Source organism: Diabrotica undecimpunctata, chromosome 5, assembly GCF_040954645.1.
Source record: "Diabrotica undecimpunctata isolate CICGRU chromosome 5, icDiaUnde3, whole genome shotgun sequence".
Classification (NCBI taxonomy): Eukaryota; Metazoa; Arthropoda; class Insecta; order Coleoptera; family Chrysomelidae; genus Diabrotica; species Diabrotica undecimpunctata.
Genome location: NC_092807.1, coordinates 76,683,671 through 76,704,564, shown reverse-complemented (window position 1 = coordinate 76,704,564; position 20,894 = coordinate 76,683,671). Strand labels below are relative to the sequence as shown.

General features: G+C 30.4%; 1 protein-coding gene across 3 annotated transcripts in view; it reads left to right on the top strand.

Moving 5' to 3' along the window:
- Nucleotides 1–20,894, top strand: part of LOC140441400 (protein arginine methyltransferase NDUFAF7 homolog, mitochondrial) — a 378,831-nt gene that overhangs the window by 218,727 nt on the left and 139,210 nt on the right. For all 3 annotated transcript variants that reach the window (XM_072532114.1, XM_072532116.1, XM_072532115.1), the window contains exon 5: nucleotides 4,019–4,167. In XM_072532114.1, the coding sequence (XP_072388215.1) occupies nucleotides 4,019–4,167 (149 nt within the window). The remainder of the gene's footprint in view (nucleotides 1–4,018; nucleotides 4,168–20,894) is intronic.

Genomic DNA, 20,894 nt, shown 5'->3' with positions numbered 1-20,894 from the left:
CTTATATTATTCGTTAATAAATCTATGTGGAACACAATGTTAATTCATTTATATTCGTTTTGATAATTTTTTTTAAATTAAAATAGGTTACAGTACCGAATTTTGTCTCTCTCTGTATAACGATCTCTCCTTATAACGATGAAAATTCCCGGTTCCTTGCATATCGTTATAGAGAGAGAGGACTGTAATCGAATTAGATACTCGATTCACTACGTCGCCATGTTTTTTTTTTTGTATTCGTTACCTCCTCCCAACGTATATCCTCTAACCACGACCTTTGACTTTGTTTTTTTTTATACCTATTGACGCCTACCTACTTCAAATGACCGATTGGCCTAGTAGTCTGGGCGTCTAGTCATCAACGTATGGGTCGCGGGTTCGAGTCCTACATACGCTATAATTTTTTATTTAATAATAATTTAATAATTTGGATTAAAATTGTCTTATCGATAGTAGATAATAAAACTAGTTGAAATACAAAAATAGTATGTAAATTAATTCATATTAAAAATAACCAATTATTACTGGCCGTGCCGGCTAGCGTTCAAACTATGACGTCATCACGGGGCGTGACCGGAGCGCAGATGGGGCTTGTGACGTCAGGGGGGTCAAAGGTCAAAGTGGACTGAATCGTATCCCTTTCTACTTCCAACTAAATGTTCTTGTATTTCATTTGGTCGTATAAATAATCTAATAGCTAATAGATATGTTCTTAATGATGTACTCTTGGATTCAGTTACTGAGATAAGAGATTTGGGTGTATTATTGGATTGTGCATTGACATTTAGAAGCCATTTTCTTAAAATTAAGGAAACAGGATTTCGTAATCTTGGTTTTATTTATCGTAACAGTCATGATCTCTCACCTATTGTATTTAAATTATTGTATTGCTCTTTGGTACGCTCAGGTCTTGAATACTGCTCTGTTGTTTGGTCCCCATTTCATCAAGTATACATTGATGGATTGGAGAGCGTTCAGAGGAAGTTTCTAAGATCTTTAGCTTTTAAAGCGCATATTAATATAAAAAATACTGATAATTATTTCATAGATTATTCTATAATAATGTCTCAATTTAACATTGCTACATTGAAGAACCGCAGGTTGAGAGCTGATATGTTATTTTTGTTTAAAATTATAAACAACTTTATTAATTGTCCTTCGTTATTAGCCAATGTACACTTAAACACAATACATAGAACTCGACACACTGCACTATTTTATATTCCTTTTCATAGGACTGATTATGCTCGTCATTTTCCCTTGTCGAGAATGCTGAGCTCTTGCAATGACCTCCTATTGGATCCTTTCTGTACAAACATTAACGCTTTCAAAAGGCAACTTAAGAGTCTAATTATCAATCTAGATATGTGATATTTTTTTTATATATATATTTTTTTAACTTTTGTGATTTGATATACTGTTTTAATGTACAAATTTTAACTGTTTACTTGTTTCTTTGTTATTGTTTGATGTTTCTTGTACATGATCTTTACTTTTTACTATTTGTTGTATTTTATTGTAAATGGTTCTACCGTTGAAATATATAAATAAATAAATAAATAAAATTAGGTTTATGTGGGTTAACCGGTAAAGGTTGGGTAGGCCTAAAAAGTAGTTTTTTGTTGAATCATTATACTTTGTTTTTCATAAAAAGGTCACTTCTTTGAAATTGTCAAATGATTATTATTTTTACAATTTATACAATACATAGATTTATCACAATTATGATTTTCAGTTTTAGTTTGACCACACTGAATACATAACTCCTGGGAACTTTTAAACAGTTTTCAAACATGTCCAAATTTAAAACATTTATAACACTGAACAACCCTACCAATAAATTGTTCGACAGGGAAATAAACTCTGTTAAAAACTATATAGTTGGATAAAATATTACCCTCAAAAGTTTTTAAAAAACTAAAGTTTTTTATCTATATAGTCAATATTATCCTCTCTTCGTGCCCTACGCTTTGTTCCCTAAATATGTATAACCTTGAACGTCGATTCAATGTTTTCTATGAGAAAAATTGATGTCATTATGAGTAACTAATCCCAACTAAGCCTTCAATTTCTAACAAATGGTTTGGTATGTGAACTCTTAAATTTTGATTTTTTATGAATTTATTTTAACAAGATTATTAGCTTCTAATCGTGATGATAGTAAAATCTAGATACGAGTTATGCCAATAGTTTTTATTTTTTTAATGTTTGTTAGTTCCACCATCTCTTCATTGACTTCAAAGCAGCCTATGACAGTGTGAAAAGAACTGCATTATATAATGCAATGATAGGCTTTTGGATCCCACCTAAGTTAGTTAAGTTGACCCAACTAACAATGCAAAACGTAAGCTCATGTGTTAGAATTGAAGGAGACAACTCTACGTTCTTTGACATTAATAATGGACTAAGACAGGGGGACGCGTTGACGTGTCTCCTCTTTAAAATGCCTTGGAAAAGGCAATCAAACAATTAAATATTAGAATGAATGGAACTATTTTTAATAGATCGACGCAAATTCTCGCATTCGCTGACGATATAGTTATAGTAGGCAGAAGTATGAGAGACATGGTGCAGTGTTTTACAAGGCTTTCGGACGCAGCAAGTGAATTAGGACTTGTGGTAAACGAGGAAAAAACCAAATATATGTTGGTTTCTAAAAACCCTCGAAATATCCAACAGAGAATTCAAATTAACAACCATACCTTTGAGCAAGTCAAAGAATTTACATATCTTGAATCGCTAGTAAACGCAACAAACACGATAAGCGACGAAATAAAAAGACGCGTAGCAATAGCAAACAGAACTGTTCACGGTCTCCAGAAACATTTAAAAAATAAAAATATAAAACGTGCAGTAAAGCTTAATATATACAAGACCTTAATAAGACCGGTTTTAATATATGGGGTTGAAACGTGGACCTTATCTCAAAATGATGAGACTTTGTATTTTTGAGAGAAAAATTCTTAGAAAGATTTTTGGGGCCGTAAATACAAATGGGCTATGGCGTCGAAGATACAACTTTGAACTATATCAGTTATAGACCGATCCAGATTCTGTGAAATTCGTTAAAGTGCAGAAACTTAGATGGGCTGAACACATTGCTAGGATATCAGATCACGAATACACGAAAATGTTAACATTTTCAAAACCAGAGGGCACAAAAAGCAGAGGACGACCACGAATGAGATGGATTGATGATGTGGAAGAAGACCTACAGATTCCAAGGGTTAGAAGATGGAGGAAAGTTGGCAGCAATCGACAGGAGTGGCGACTTCTTTGTCAGCAGGCCAAGATCTACAATGGATTGTCGAGCCACTTACCATGATGATGATGAATGTTTGTTAGTTTCAAATTTTTAACTATATATGGCCTACTGTCATGGGATGCAGTCTACCCAAGCTTTCGCTTCTAATTTATTTAATACATACCCAAATATCATCTAAATTGTACTTATCTGAGACCAAGTTGAAACATTTACATAATATACTTTTCTATTTTCTATAGGCAAAGTAGCACTTGTATTTAGTCATATCACTTGTTTGAAAATTATTATATTCCATCGCACAATTTTTAGTATTCACATCAACAAAGTGATCTTTCGTTTGAAAGGACGTCCTTACTAAGCTTTGTTCTCCCATTACGGGGGAACAATTTAGTTTGTTAATTTACAAATTCACTGAGTTATTAAATTTATTCAGTCAGTTATTAAATTTATTTATTCACTAAGCTATTAAACCACTATAAAATTAACTTTTTCGGGAGTCATATTAAGATTTGACTATCTAGGTATTTGACATTTTTTAATTGTCAAACTGGAGAAAAGTAGATACAAGAAAGATGGCTTTAGAAACATTTAGAAGCAAATGAAAGATGGAAAAAGGAAGCCGAATAAAAACTGGATTTATTTTTTTTTTCGTCCTGACAATTTTCTGAAATTTCTATATTGTATAGATATTATTTATAACTTTTAATTGCGGTATTTTCATATATTGTACAAATAAAAGAGAATATTTTTTAGGTGGTTTGGCGTTAATTTGCGATTATGGTAATTTTAGAAGTGCCACAGATTCATTTAGAGCATTTAAGAATCACAAACAAGTAGATCCCTTAGTTCAGCCTGGATCCGCTGATTTGACAGCAGACGTAGATTTCAGTGCTATTAAAGAGGTACCATTATATTATGTAATTTTTAAATATATTGCATTACCCATACATATATGTACATAATTTAACTTAAACTTCACACAGTTAAGTGCAATACATTCTACCTAAAAGGAGTTCAAATTGAAGTGTCGATAAAACCTGTTTTACAATGAAAGCATGTTTTTCGTTATTGACACACTTTAATTAAAAGTAATATGCTCTTATATGTTTATATTTATTAAATATACATAACAGATACTTCTTTTTGAAATCATCATTATTATTCTCTGTCTTTATTAAATCTGCTAATTAAATTTTCCCTTAAGTTTTCTATATTGGACCATACTAATATTGATTCCCTTCAAATAAATTTCTTATGTAACTATCATGCAATAGGTTATCTTTGATCTTTATACCCTACTTCTTCAATCGGCTTGAAACTTGACGATTTTTATTATTAAGTGATTACCATTTCAGTTTTGAATTATGTAACCACCCATATCTATCTTAACCTATGATTTTTAATCTCGGCATAGATCGTTTCCACTTACTTTTCATTTATCGTCCTAACTACATATCTACATAACTACATATAACATATCACCTATTTTGTCATCTCTCTTTAAAACAGATCGTAGATATCTAAAACTATTATTTTTAACCATCAAAGAAAATATACAAGAAAGTCTAAATGAGTGAATGTTGAAATCTTGGTGATGGATTTTATTTTAGTTTGGCTAATTATATTTTTTTACTAACTTGTATTACATGTCTGTAACTTCGTAGAACTTAAAATAACAACCAAACATAAAAAGTATTAACAGGTTACTTTAAATCGGGCGATAGGTTGTCCAATTTAAAGTAATTTTAGTATGGTAAATGAATCAGTACTCACAATCTTAAGTAGTTTTTGTTAAATAGAGTTGGTAAATTTTGGGCTACCGGTTTCAAGGCTTACAATATTTGCCCCATCATTAGGCCCCAGAACGTTATTTTTATTTGTATTAAAAACTGAAAGATGTCAGATACAGGAAAGCTCTATAAACTAAGGTACTTCTGAGAATCACCCTCCCCCTTAAGGAATACATTCACTCGCACTTCTGAATTTTAAGATAATCTTCACTTTAAACTGAATAGCAAGATTTTATTATTTTTTTTTATTTATATTATATATATAATATATATATATATATATATATATATATATATATATATATATATATATATATATTGTCTCCAGCTGTTGTGTCAAGATGTATAAGATGTATAAATTAATTTAATTAAATAAATTTTTTTTGGACGGCACAAGCATTAAAACACAAACACATAAAATATATTAAAATTATAACAGCCTTTATAGTGTCATATTAGTGAGTGTATGTTATCAGTGACTATATATATATATATATATATATATATATATATATATATATATATATATATATATATATATATATATATATTGTGATGATGTTTTGTTTGTGAATAGTTTTATGAGCAATGAGTGTTTTTAAATAATATATATAGGGTTTTTATCGCGGTTCTCAAAGAATTAGTTTGTAAGCACTTTTTGAAATTATCTTTATTATGATTATTATGAAACACACATATATATCTAATACAAAACAATGTAAATTTAAAACACACTATCTTTAAATTGAAATTCTTATGACACTAATTAAATTATATAGACAATATAAATTTAAAACAAACTATCTTTAAATTGAAATTCTTATGACACTAATTAACTTATATTAACAAAATTTGGTACGTTTCTGTCACTGAATGCCTAAATGAAACTGTTTTCCACAATAAAGATTTTAATCACCACTCAATGTCTTCGTTGTCAGCCTCGGTTATCTTTCTTTTGTAAACTTGCCTTGCCAAATACACCACAATGTTTTAATTATCAGCTTCCACCATTTTAGAATATTTTTCTTCTTAATAGTATTTATAAATCAGTAAAATATTGTTCTTTCGTCTTTTCTATTTATTCTTCTTTCTAATAATCTTTTTTTTCTTCCAATCTCCAATCACCATATCTATTATATAATTTTAATTTTCAATTAATACTCTTCTTCCATTCTCCAATCACAATATACATAACATAATTTTTAATCTTCAATAATATTCTCTTTATTCTGTTTTTTAATCTTCATCTAATATACTAAATCACTGATAACTGTGTATCTTGACTGAACTATTCTGAACTTACTGAACTTACTATATTGAACATCTCACCAACTGACTGACTGACTATATTGAAAATCTCACCGACTGACCGACCTTCTGACCTTCTGACCAACTGACTAACTGACTGACTATATTGAAAATCTCACCAACTGACCGACTGACCGACCTTCAATCCAAATCACATCATATTTATATCATTTTTTCTGTTCACGAATGTTCTTGAAATAAAATATGTTCGAATCCTTCTATTTAATAGACATTACCATGTTCGCGAAGATTCTACTGCGAACAAAGGTTAAATTCTTTCTATTGACATCCCGTTTTTATATTTCTAGATAATTCTTTTCTATTGTATCTAGAAAACTACTATTATAACTAAAACTAGCGGACCAACTCGACATCGAGTTTTTTAAATGAAATTTTTATTTTGCGAGAAAAATATACAATATATACAATGACCGGAAGTAAAAATATTTTTATCAATAACTCAAAAACTATAAATGATAATTTCGTGAACTTACATTTTTGAACTCTACGTTGAATTCTCTATTGATTTGACTAATAAAAACGAAACCGGAAGTCGACCTCAAAACCGGAATGCAATTTTTAGTTCATCAAATGTCGACATGGATATCATTTAGCAGTTAATTTTGCATGCTGATCACGAATCCGGTGTCAGATTTGCTCTATCTTGACGTTTTATGCGCGTTTCGGGTCACTTCCGGTGTCGGATCGCAACCGGAAGGACATATTTTGATTCGTCTCGACGGGACCTTTCGATCCATATATACATTGTGGGGTCTAAAACTTAAAGTAAATTTTAACTTCCGGTCATCTCAAAACCGGAAGTGAATTTTTGTACCAAAAGTATATCTTGACAATCTCATACGTAATACTAATAATATTCCGAAAAAATATTTTAATTATCTAATATGGTTCTTAGGAGTAGTAAAATGTAATTATATTTTATGTAATTTACAAAAATCTTCTAAGTCGTAGTTTTTGAATTCAGTACCGGAGTCAGTTGTTATTTTATAGGGTAATCCATGATGTGTGATATAGTTTAACAAACCATCGACTATTGAAATTCCACTAATACTAGGAATTTGATATGCTTGTCCGTATCGAGAAAATGCATCAATTATTGTAAGAAATGGTGTATTGGATATCCTAAATACATCCATATGAATATGATCAAATGGCTTAGAAGCTGTTGGTGTAAGATTAAATTTAATGACTGGTGGGTCTCTATCATATTTATTTTTTAAGCAAACTTGACAATTGTTGACATACTGTTCTATATCTTCTGACATATTGGGCCAGTAGTATCGTGAACTCATTGACAATTTTAGCTCATTTATACCACGATGTCCTTTTTTGTAAACATGATAATAGTTAAGTTTTTCTTTTTGTTCGTCGGTAGTCTCAATATCGTCTAATATTTTTGTACAGTGCACAAATTTGAATGCAGAATTTTTGAAGTAATTTTGCAATGCAACTACAAATGTTTCAGGTGATAGTGGTGGTCTAAAATACAAGGCATATAATTTTCTTGGGTCTATATAATCTTTAACAAAATTTATAATTCCTTTTTGCATATCTCTTTGAGGTAAGATAACAAATAGTCTTGTGTTCTCAAATATCTTTTGTGTTTAAGTTTTTATTTCATTGGTTTCTCCATAAGTTAATAATATTTGATTTTTGTATAAATTCAAGGCTCGGTCTGTGATCGGTATACTAAGAATTGGATTTTCAGCTGAAGTATGTACTGTGTTTCCATCAGTATCTTCATTTCCACTTGGATTAACATTTGGGGGTCTAATTTGTATATCTGATATTATGTTTATTCTTTTTTCTTGTTCATTCTTGTCATCTAACGTTTCACAAATTTCTTCATTGCTTAACTCAGGAAGATAGAAGTCATTTGGATCAAACAATTGATCTGTAATTTCTTGATTTGGAACTGATAAATTTTCTATTTCTTTTTGTATTACATCATCTATGTCATCAAGATTTACACACAAAGATTCAGATTCTAGTACATTTATTTCATTATCGGTGTCTATTCGTGAAAGACAATCCGCAACTTTATTAAGGGTTCCTTTTTGGTATTTAATTTTATAATCAAGTTCTTCGAGTTGTAACCGCCATCTCACTAGTCGTGAATTAGGTTCTTTCAATGAAAACAACCATTGTAGTGGTTTATGATCTGTAAAAATTATAAATTCTCTTCCAAATAAGTATGGTCTAAAGTATTTGCAACTCCATACTATAGCTAATAACTCTTTCTCTATAGTAGAATAGTTTATCTCTGCTGAATTTAGGGTCCTTGACGCATATGAAATAGGATGTCCATCCTGTGATAATACTGCCCCAATGGCATATTTGGATGCATCTGTCATTATTTCAAATTTTTTGTTAAAATCTGGGTAGGCCAGAATTGGTTCTGATATTAACAAATTTTTGCAAGTATTAAAGCAATCGATAAATTCTTTTGTGTGTTCTATTTTATGGTCTTTCTTCAGGCAAACTGTTAATGGTTTTGTTATTTTACCGAAATTCTTTATAAATTTGCGATAATATCCTAAAAGACCTAGAAAAGATTTAATTTGTTTTTGTGTTCTTGGAATTGGAAAATTCTGTATAGCTAGTATTTTGTTTTTATTGGGTTTAATTCCTTCTGGTGTAACAACGTGACCAAGAAATTCAACTTCTTTCTGTAGAAACTCGCATTTATCTAGTTGAATTTTTAAACGTGCTTCTCGTAGTTTATGAAATACTAGTTTTAAATTTTGAATATGTTCTTGTAAGCTAGTACTGAATATAATTATATCATCCATGTAGACCATGCATATTTTGTTTTGCAAATCTTTTAGTACTTCGTCCATTACCCGTTGGAATGTTGACGGCGAATTTTTGAGACCAAAAGGCATTCTTAGAAATTCATAATGACCGTTGTCTACACTGAATGCTGTTTTCTCTACAGATTTTGGATCCATTTCGATTTGGTGGAATCCGCTGGCCAAATCTAATGTGCTAAAATATTGTGCTCTTCCTAATTTATCCAAAATTTCTGTAATATGTGGAATTGGATACCTATCAGAAATTGTTTTTTCATTAAGCTTTCGATAATCTATGACTAGACGGTATTTTTTCTTGCCTGATGCATCTAATTTCTTATTCACTATCCATATGGGTAAACTCCAAGGTGAACATGATGACCTTATGATTCCTTTATCTAACATTTCTTGAATTTGCCTTCGAATTTCTTCTTTGTGGCAGTAAGGATATCTATAAGATCTACAATGTATAGGAACTTCGTCTGTAGTTTTTATGATGTGTCTGACATTGGAAGTAAATGTCAAGGGATCTCCTGCTTTTAGGAATATATCTGAAAATTCTCTACATAGCTTAATTATATTTTCTCTTTCTTCTGAATTCATGTGGTCTGTCCTTATAAGGTTTCCTAAGTCTATTTTGTTTCTCTTATTGCATTTCTCATTAGGTTTTTTGTTAAAATAATTGAAGTTGTATAATTCATAATTTGCGTTTTCAAAGGGGTATACGTCTATTGGTCTTAGTAAAGTTATCTTTAGAGGTTTGTCTGTCTTGTTTATTATTTCCATTATAGCATAGCCATTTTTTGCTAATGTTAATGTTTCAGGTATATAAACTTCTTCTAAATATGTTTCTTCGATCATTATTTCTCCATTAGGTATACTGACAGGAAGAGGATAAAGCATTCTTTCCTGTGCACCTATAGTAAATTCAAATTTAATATCCATTGGTCCTCTAAATTTAATCGGTATCGTTACATTGTTATTATACAGTCGTTTATTAGTAAAATCTATAACTAAGTTCATTCTCATCATATCTTCTAATCCTAAGATTCCATCAAAATATTCGTGAAAATCATATAAGATATAATGAATATAAAAGTTACTTCTGGATTCTGGAAATGCTGGTATTTCAGCTTGATATTTAATAGTCTTATTATAAAAAGCAGTTATAATATCTACATTTGACTGGTATATGCAATTAGGAAAATATTTTTCGGCGATACTTGGTCGTAGCAAAGACCTAGCACTACCGGTATCAATTAGCAATTTTATTTTTGAATTTCCTACTTCAATATATGGTAGGGGATTATTCGAATTTATTTCTATATTGGCTGTTTCCTTTCCGAGGCATCTATCTGAAAATTTTGGTCACCTTGACCGTTTTGTGGTAAATCGTACTCAAAATTTCTAAAATAGCTATTTACTTGTTCATGTTGTGGTTCTCTTGGATTATTATTTTCGTTTTGATAATTATTTGTGTATAGCTCCTCAGCTATAGTATCAGGAATTCGTCTAGGGAAATAATTTCTCCGATAATTATTGTATTTATTGGGATTTGATCTAGCGTTTGAATTTAATGTATTTCTGGATGCTATTGACATAGGTTGTGGCTTAGGTAACCGATCATTAGGAATTCGGTTGGGCCTGAATACATTACTTTCTGGTCGGAAGTTTGTGGAACGATTCTGAGATGGGAAATGATTCTGAGAATGTTGAGGTGCTAAAGAATTTTGGTTTTGATAACCTTGATTTCGATATAAAAAGTTAGAATTAAAAGGGTTTTGATTTTGATATGTAAAATTTGGGTTTGTTTGATATTGATGTGTGGGATTAGAATTTTGGGGACGATAATGGTTGCTAGGCTGATTTGGCCTGTAAGATGGATTAAAGGAATTGTGTGACTTAAAATTATGATTGTTTTTTGAAAAAGTGTTACTAGAATGTCCATATAAATTTTCAAAATTATGAAACTCGTCGACATATGCAATGTCATCTTCAAGAGAACTGGGTTTCTTAAGGTGCATATTATTTTTAAGAACACCTGTACATCCTGCAATAAAAGTGTTCAGTGCGATTTTATCACAATGGTTAATTTGGCATAATTTATCTGCATGCTCTATACTAGTATCGTTACTTATTCTTTGGGCTACATTGCTTTTTAATAATTGTATTCTTGTTCCAAAATTATGGAGTGTTTCATTTTTAAATGGTTTAGTTCGTGTTAGTTCTTGCATTAAGCAGTCTAAATCACGTCTATCTGCGAAACATTGTTCTAATGCTCTCTTTATACTACTCCATGTCGTTAGTTCCATACGATTTCCTACTAGTGCTTCTGCTTTTCCAACTAGTTTATCTTGTATGCACTCCAAAATGTGTTTATTTAAATCTGGATCATTATATGTAGAATATGTTTGTATTAGTTCGTTGCATCTAAAGATAAATTTGTTGAGAGTATTGGAATCTCCATCGTAGGGTTTAATATTTTTTAATTTTGATTTGAGAAAGTCCCAGTTAAGGGGAGCTTGAGTTTGAGTTGCAGTAGCCATATTTTCAAATAAAATTATTTGTCAAAATATCTCACAAAATTGTATAGAATTATGTATTATAAAAATATATACGCAATATAAATATTTTTCAAAGATTTCAAAAAAATTATTCAATATAAATAAATATTTTCAATAACATAAATATGTATTAAAATGGATAAAAAATATCAGTATTCTTATTAAAAAAATTCAAATTCGTATTCAAAAATTCAAAAATTAATCTATCTATCCTCACAAATGTATGAAAGGAAAGGCGAAAAGGAAAGGCACTTACAGTTATCTGGAGCACCTGCTTCTCTTCTCCGAACTTTTGCTTCCTCTGGAACTCTGCTTCTTCTCGTTGATACCACTGTAGGGTAGAGGTTCGATTTGGATACGCACTACGATGTTGAAACACCAAAAACCGAAAAAGTTCTATCACTTGATGTGTAAAATGTTCTTTTCCGATCCGCACGTATCCTACTGACTGCGCCAATTATAACTTTGTGTTTTGAAAAGGATTTTTTAAAAATTATTTTATTTACTATTTGAAAATACAAGTTTACAAAAGTTAACAAACAAAAGTTATGAAACAAAAACTATGAAGCAAAAGTTAAGTAGCAAAAGTTTACCAGACAAAAGCATATGAAGCAAAAGTTATATTAATTGAAAAGTCCCTCTATTTATAATATTGTATTGCGTCGTTTCTATTCTCCTATAATGTGCAGACCAGTTTGAATGGTAACAATAATTTTTAGGAATTTATTCACAACGGGGTACTCAGAAACTTCATTTGCCTAATACACTTTTTGTTATCCTAAACCATTGTCTTTTTTAAATGCAACACAGATAAATGTCGTTCCATCCTGTCAAAAAACATCTTACTTTCACTCTCTTATACTTTAACTTTATTGTTGGAAAAACTTTTAAATATTCGGAATTTAATAACATTTATTCAATCTAGCTATTGGAATGATACCAAAAATAATTTTTGTGCACAGGGTTTTCAGAACTATCATTTGCCGTTGCTATTCTAAACCATTGTCATTTTAAACACAGCACAAACATGTGCGCGCGCGCGACGACCATCGCATCAACCTTTCAATGAACGATTCTTACTATATTACTTAATCGTGTTACCAATAAAAATCGCCCGTGCAAGACGGAATAAGAACAGAGATGGTAAAAAAGGTGGATAACTCTAGAATCAATAAAAATCCTTAACAGATGCATAACAAATTATAGTCGTGGCACAACACACAAAAAGAGAGATCGAATAAACATGAACCGACCAATTAGTCTTTTACCACACCCATGTAAATTATTAACAAAGATTACAACAAATAAATTAGATTTATACCAAAGAATTATTCCACAAAGGATACAGTACTAATGATCATCACAGACACTCAGAAAAAAGCAAAAATTCCACTCAAGTTGGCATTTTTTAATAACGCTTGCGATTCCATCCAAAAAGCTCTTGGAAAACATTTATAGGAAAGCAAAATTTAAAGTTAAAATCTGTGAAAGCTCAATAAGGCACTATTAATGGGGAGAGGTGTCAGACAAGAAGATACGATGTCAGATAAGTTCTTTTCACTTGCTTTGGAGGATATTTTAAAAAACTGGAATTGGAACAAAAAATGAAGGTATTAACATCGATGGACGCTACTTAAATCACTTGCGATGTTTAGATGACATTATACTGATTAGCACTTGTGCACAGGAGTTACAAGAAATGTTAACAGACTTAAGCATTGGAGATAGTACCACTAAATATTGAGAAAATTAAGGTCATGTTAGCTACAAAGGTTGAAAATGTAGAAGAATATGTGTATTAACAGTGTGTAACAGATTATGTGTCCTACTAACTATCTTGCCGTTGGTAGGTACGTACTTCTTTATAAAAAGGTATATAGATACAAAAGGACTTGGGTTTATTTTTTTAATGGAATTTTCACTTGCATAGGAAATTTAATACTGTATTTTTAAAAACGTTATTTTTTTTATTGAACATAATTTTATTATTTCATTGCCGAATTAGATGTTTTTTTTTATTTGCGGAAATTTCGTAATGTATTTTATGTGTATTATGTATTTTTATGTAAGAATCCGATTAATAAGAGCTGCTTTTATTTCATCCATTATTTTATGTTATCTTGTATATCGCTTTTTTAATATTTATGTTTTGGTCTCATTTGTGTACTACATATGATATCTGGATAGAAGGTTATCCCAAAACAAATATGGTTAAGTGGTAAAATAGGTATTTGTGTTCAAATGGGTAGTAGTGCTCATGCAAAAAAGAAAGAATGGTTAATTTATTTAACAAAAATATACTACTTTGACCAAAATTGTATACTTCTGAATGTTTTATCTCCTATTCAGGGGTAATAAGTAATCAATATAAGTAGTTAGTGTCAAATGTGCAATTATCTTTATAAGCAATAGCTTACTGACTTCACTCTACATGTTGAGTCCAAATAATTAAACCTTGTCTCTTCAGAAAAGAGCACTTTAAATTGCAAAGTAAATTGCGTGCAGGAGATCGTGTTCTGTGCAAGCTTTTTCTAGCCTATGACAACTAAGGTGTGATGAATCTTGCACCACCCCACATTTATAAAGATTATCGGTATTTACGGACAAGAATCCTCCAGGCAGAATGAGAATAATAACTACCAGAAGGAAGTTCCTCATGAGAATTCAATTGGCGGGGATCAACTTCTTTTTTTTTGGCATGATGAGTTTTTCTGGTATATCTTACAGTTTTTTCTTGATTTGAGTCGGCATACAAAGGGCTGGTATTTGTGGAATGGATTTTACGAATCTAGACTTTGTTTGTTTCGTTCTCTAGCGAGTTATCTTCAAATATTATGTATGGTGATAGCTACGATATGGTAGAGCTTATGTATGGATCTGAGTCTTATTGTAACAAACTTCCGCTGGTGATTTTTGTTGACTCACTTATAACTAAATATACGTGACAAGTATGTGTTGGTATCACCCATACTGGCAAGGTATATTCGGCAGCAGAACCATATAGTGCAAGCGTCTATGTTTTAAGGGTGGAAGGATGTGCGCCCCATTTTTAGCTGACAAGCTTGCGGAGAATATTATTTCTGGTCCTCAGTTTGCCTTTTAGTTTTAAACAATGTTCTGTAAATGACAGCGTGCGATATAAACTATCTTCAAGGTATTTATAGGAAGTCCAGAGTTCAAGGTTTACATAACACTATTGAATGTTAAGTTTTGTAAAAGCGTCTGTATTACGGAAATTTAAGAAGTACAACTGAGTTTTTCCGAAGTTTGGCTTAAAATTCTTTCGCAGTGTATTTTTATAGTATTTGCGGCATCATTTAGATTTTTCTCCACTTCAGCAACAAAAGTTTTTGGTTGTGCAACAATATCGTCTACATTTCGTCCTATTATCTACTGGTATGGGTTGATCGTTTGTGTATATGTAATACAGTGTAGATGGCATTACGCTACTTCAAGCGAGACCGTTCTTCTGCATTCTCCATCTGGTATTCTTGCCATTAAGTAATACTAAAAATCTTTTCTGTAGGCATACGCAGATAATACAAGGGAACTAATTATCTAAGGAAATGTTATATAGTTTTTGAAGCATTGTCCTCTAATTTAAGGTGTCGTAAGCGACATTAAGATTGACAAATACCATCCAGGATATCTGATATCTTTCGTACCTGTTTTCGCTGTGTTGGGTAAGATTTATTATTTTTAACGTACATGATTTTTCCTGTTTTTTCTTCTATTATCGGTGAAATTATATTAAGGACCGTGTGCAAAAGTATTTTAAATAGCCGACGAAATAAGGATATTGGCCGATAGCTCTTGTGGTCGTCGGAGTTTAAGCAAGGTAATAACTTTGGCTTGTATCCAGACTTTGGTTTCTGCATAGTTTAAGTACATGTATATCATTCAGGACCGGAAAAGCCATTGTAGTTGTTTTGGTCCAAATTTCGTAATTGGCTGTGTGCTTAGATCCACAATCTTGGGAGCCATATCATTTTTCATTATACATGTAGATGTTGGATGCAAGCTCAACATCGTTAAAAGGTTCCCTCAGCTGACTGGTTTTGTCCTCTCTCACATTGAGTTTTTCTTTGTTTCTTTGTCCACAGAGAGAGCATTTCCATAATTGCCATGTGATTTCCAGCGATAAGCTGAATACCAATTACCCTAGGTTTGGCGTAATTCAGTCTTCTATGTGTTTCCTGCACTAAAAATATGTCACATTTGTATAAGCGCATATGTCTACTGACTATTACTTTTCGACGATATTTCAAATCAAATTTGTATAGTATCTGTTGGTAAAAAAAGAGTCTCTTTGTGAAAAGTAAATAAGTTTGTAATATTGGTCAGAACTCATATATGGATAATAAGCAAATCAACAGTTACATTGAGTGTATAAAATTTCAATTACATAATATATTATATCGGCGCAGGAGATAGGTTTATCCCAGAGATCAAAAGTTACATGTCTATTCCGGGTTCTATTTAGTCTTTACGTATTTTCATTACTTAAAGAGTGCGAAAAGACATGCTTATGCTTTTTATTTTTTTAAATATTTTCTACTACGTCCTCTCTACCGTCCCATCTTTTTTGAACAACCTGTGTTATTTTTTTAATTAAGCACTTGTCCAGAGCTATTTAAAACACTCTGTCCTCTGCTATTACATTAATATGACTGGTTCATTATTTCCTTTCTTTCTTGCAGCCATTAATGAATGTTGTTTATCCTGAGTATCTTCCGCATATCACTATTTCTTCTGTGTATTAGGATTTTTAATTTTGGTTATTATTAAGATTCTCATTTCAAGTGTATCTAAATATAAATATCACCTCGACGTGTTTACTACTAGTCTTGTTTCTGCGGTACGAATATCCATGTATCATGATAGGTGGTAACGCGTAGTTTATTTAATGTATTTAAAGTATCTTTTGCCAATTGCTTTCTTACTTTATTTAATGTAGTTAAAGTACCCTTCACTTTTGAAAATTTCTTTCTCACTTCTTCAGCAATAGGTCTCTTTTCCTCATCAATACTGTTCTCGCTCGATACAGTTATTCCAAGATATTAAGATTTCACTATATGCTCTATCATTTGGTTTTTATCTAAAATTTACACCTATAACAAATTTTTTATAATATCTGATGTATTGGTATTAAACTGGAGTAGAATATTTTTTAGACAATATTTGTTTTGATTATGCCTGTTTTACAATCTAGTGCACAAAAGAATAAATGTTTGTGTGTTCAGTGTTTTCTAAGTCTGCAAAACTTAAACAGGCCTACATATTAGAATATACAGGGTAATTTATGAAGAATGTCCAATTTCTTAATTAAAGTTTTATACCTCAAAATATGCCTACAGGCCTTATACAAATATTACTCTTTTCTGAGATACTAGAAGTATAAATAAATATGGATTTTAAATTTCACAATGATTTTTTATTATTTTTTAATTATTTTCTTGTGGCGTTTTGTAACTGTTGAAGTTTTATCTTGGGAATAAGATTCAACATGATTTTATATTTTATTTGACGTTTTAATCTTCAAATCGGAGTTCATTTTTCGAAAAACTATAAAATTGTGACACAAATTGCTATATAAAAATATTCTCATGCGGTAAGCTTATGCTGCTCTGCTTCTTTTATATATGTCTCCCCCCATTTCTATTCACAATTCTTTTAATTTTTTCAATGCTTAAGCCATTTTGGTATATTGTCAATATTTTTGAGGTGCGTTATTTTTAGATGACTGTGTTTAAGGATGGTGCATTTGATTACATGAAATTGACTTTAATTTAATAGTTTTCATTCGATTAGTATAAAATTAGTATGATAATAAATGACTAGCATATGTTGGTACTATATATAAAGTTCAACATATGGGAATAAGAGCATTATGTTAGTAATTTCAGGGTAAATTATGACGAAACCAAAAATAACCCATGATATTCTTCCCTTGATCTTAAGTACTTTGCAGTGATTTTTATTAATGTTTATATATATATATATATATATATATATATATATATATATATATATATATATATATATATATATATATATATATATATATATATATATATATATATATATATTTGAAAAAATAGAGGAGAAAATTCTGTACAGGCGGTTAAACAGCTGATCTGTCAATTTAGAAATGAGAGAAAGTACCAACTTGCTAAAAAGCATACCCATACACAAAAGTGATGATAAATGTATTGTGCAAATTATAGAGTTATATTACTTATTAACATAGGATATAAAGTATTTTAAACTATTAAATAGGGATTATTAGTGTGGAATTAGAAAAACTTAATAAACCGTTGATCAAGTATTCACTATTAGGCAGTTAATGAGAAATGTTGGGAATACAAAAAAAAACATTAAACTAGTTATTTATATATTTTAATTAACAAACATATGATATAATCATAAGATTGAAACTATGAAATGACATGGTAGAACTTACCTAAGAAATTAATTAATTTAACAAGCAGTAGGTAATCTACAAGTAAAGTAACATTTGAAAGAAAGCTGTCGACTTATTTTTAAATGAACATTGAGCTTAAACAGGAATATTCCATGTTTTCACTAGTCTTTAACATCGCTTTGGAGAACATCGCCTGGAAAGCAAATACAGAAAATTTCACAGATTAATAATCAGGATCCTTATTATACGGATGTTCACCTATGACTTTAATATACTAGCGAATATAATTATTAGTAACTGTTGCTGTTTAAACATACGATGACCTTTATACAACAAATAAAGCCATTAGAAAGGAGGTATAATGTCTACTATCCATCTTGAACTGGCTGATTTTCTTCCTTTGGCATTGGGTCTATATATTACCATAGAAAATTAAAGCCAGATAACAATATGAAATGCTTTTTTAACAAGTAAAATCGATAAACAAATAATATATACATAAAGATTATATAAATTCCAAATATTTACAAATTAAAATATGCGTGGTAATGATATTAAAAAGTAGTCATAACCTAAAGTGATTTTAAAAAAGGTGAACGAATTAGCGTAACAGCTGTTCTGAGAACTAAATATGATAAGACGAATTGTGGATATCTATGATATGATACGGCAGGAAAGATTAATGACTTTACAGCTGATTGCCACATAAATATCAATGTAACACAAATAGGATGATTTTGTATAAAAGACAAATAATATTATATAATAATCTATATATAGATACATATAGTTAAATAAAACTACAACTATTATAAAATATAGTAAATATTTGTTTAAATAAACGTAAAATGTTCCACTGAAAGTTAACGATAAATATTAAAAAATAAAGGTTAATAAATGTTTTTTAATTCGCGGAACAAGATTTAACAGAGATCAGCACACAAGATAAATTTGTAACAAAATGCATATACTACTAGTAAACGTTACTCGATGCAGCAGCAAAGTAATTCTGGAAATAAATATGTAGGTTGTACTTTACCTCAATAGAATCATAGCAACAGCTATCGAAAAAGATGTCTTCTTTGACATACATCAAACACAAAAGAATCGGCGATAGCGCAAAGGGCAGCTACCCCTTAACCAAGACACGACTGTCTTGTTTGGCAGATGGAACTCGTCTCTTCGATGACTGAGCAGCGTCCACCCCTACTCGATGGAACCACTCTTTGTTATACTGGGCTAATTATACGAAAAGAATCAAAACTAACCAAAAGTTTGTTAATATTTTAACAATGTTTTTATATAGTTGCGAAACTGCAACAATAACAACAAAAATTTACATTCAATACCAAAAAGCGCAAAAACAGGGTCCTCCAAGTAAACGAGGATAAAAATATATGACTATTATAACAATAGAACGACGAAACATGATAGGACATATTATTTCAATAGAGAGTACAACTTTGAAATGATTCATCTGTCTAAATATGTGGTAGCTTAGATAACTTTTTAACAGAAACCTTACAAAAGAGATTAACAACAGAATACAAACTAGCAATCGCTCCTTGTTTTAAGCAAAAAAAATAAAATAAAAAAATATACCATGCAATACCAAAAAAAAAAAAATAAGAATTTACCATACAGTCGTAAGACGTAGAATAACGTATGTACGTGAAAAATAGACGACAAAAAAAAACAAAATAAGAGTTGATTGAGTGTCGCAGAAAGAAGAATTATTAGAGAAATATATGAATTTGTTATGGATAATGTCACAAATCAATACAGAGTGCGAAACAACCGAGAACTAATTGATTATATAACCAGCCAGGTAAAGTAAAAACATAAATAACATCTTGTTGGGCATAATATCTTGTAAAAATAATATTATACATTTTTGAGAACGAACTAATATTAACTTCTATTTGAAGATCGAAACGTCAAATAAAATACGTAATAATAAATATTTTGACATATTTCTTGCATTCTATCCAAAAAAATTAAAAAATAAATAAAGTCGGACATACTGAGATGGATTAATAAATACTATAGAATACAGGTATTTGGAGCTACCCGATATTTTAATACAATAAAATTTGGTGTAAACATATTGGACAAATGAATAAATTTTAGTATTAAGTATTTTTGAGTTTTTAGTGTTATGTGATTAGGCTTCATATGATTATTTGGTTTTTATACTACACATAACGTAGATAAGAGCTGTGGTAACAATAAATACTTAAATAATTTTAATTTTAACATACTTTTGGAGTAAAACGCTGAAAGTAAGCTACAATAGTTACTTTTACGTATGTTATTTAACGTTTCTATCTCAAAATTCCTGTTACACGTTACAAAATTCACGTGACATGTCAGGTTATTGGTCGTTTAAGTCATTTAGGTTAAGTGTTCAACAGATAACCTGGAAATTAGAAAGATATGTAGGGACTGTTTTGCATCAGTTTTCTCTGTCGCATTGGGAAAACGCGACTGTATGGCAGCAATCAGTCTATTTGTATTATATGTCTATGTAGCAAACAGATGTATAACGCTCATATCAATATTAATTCCACAAAAAGAAGAAATGGCAATATAACCACACATCGTGAAAGTGGTTTGTCCTAAATTTTGAGATAAAAATTTGTTATTACAATAATATACGTGTTTGTAAAAGAACTCCAATAAAGGAATTTTGAGATAGAAAGAGTAAATAACATACGTAAAAAAAGTAAC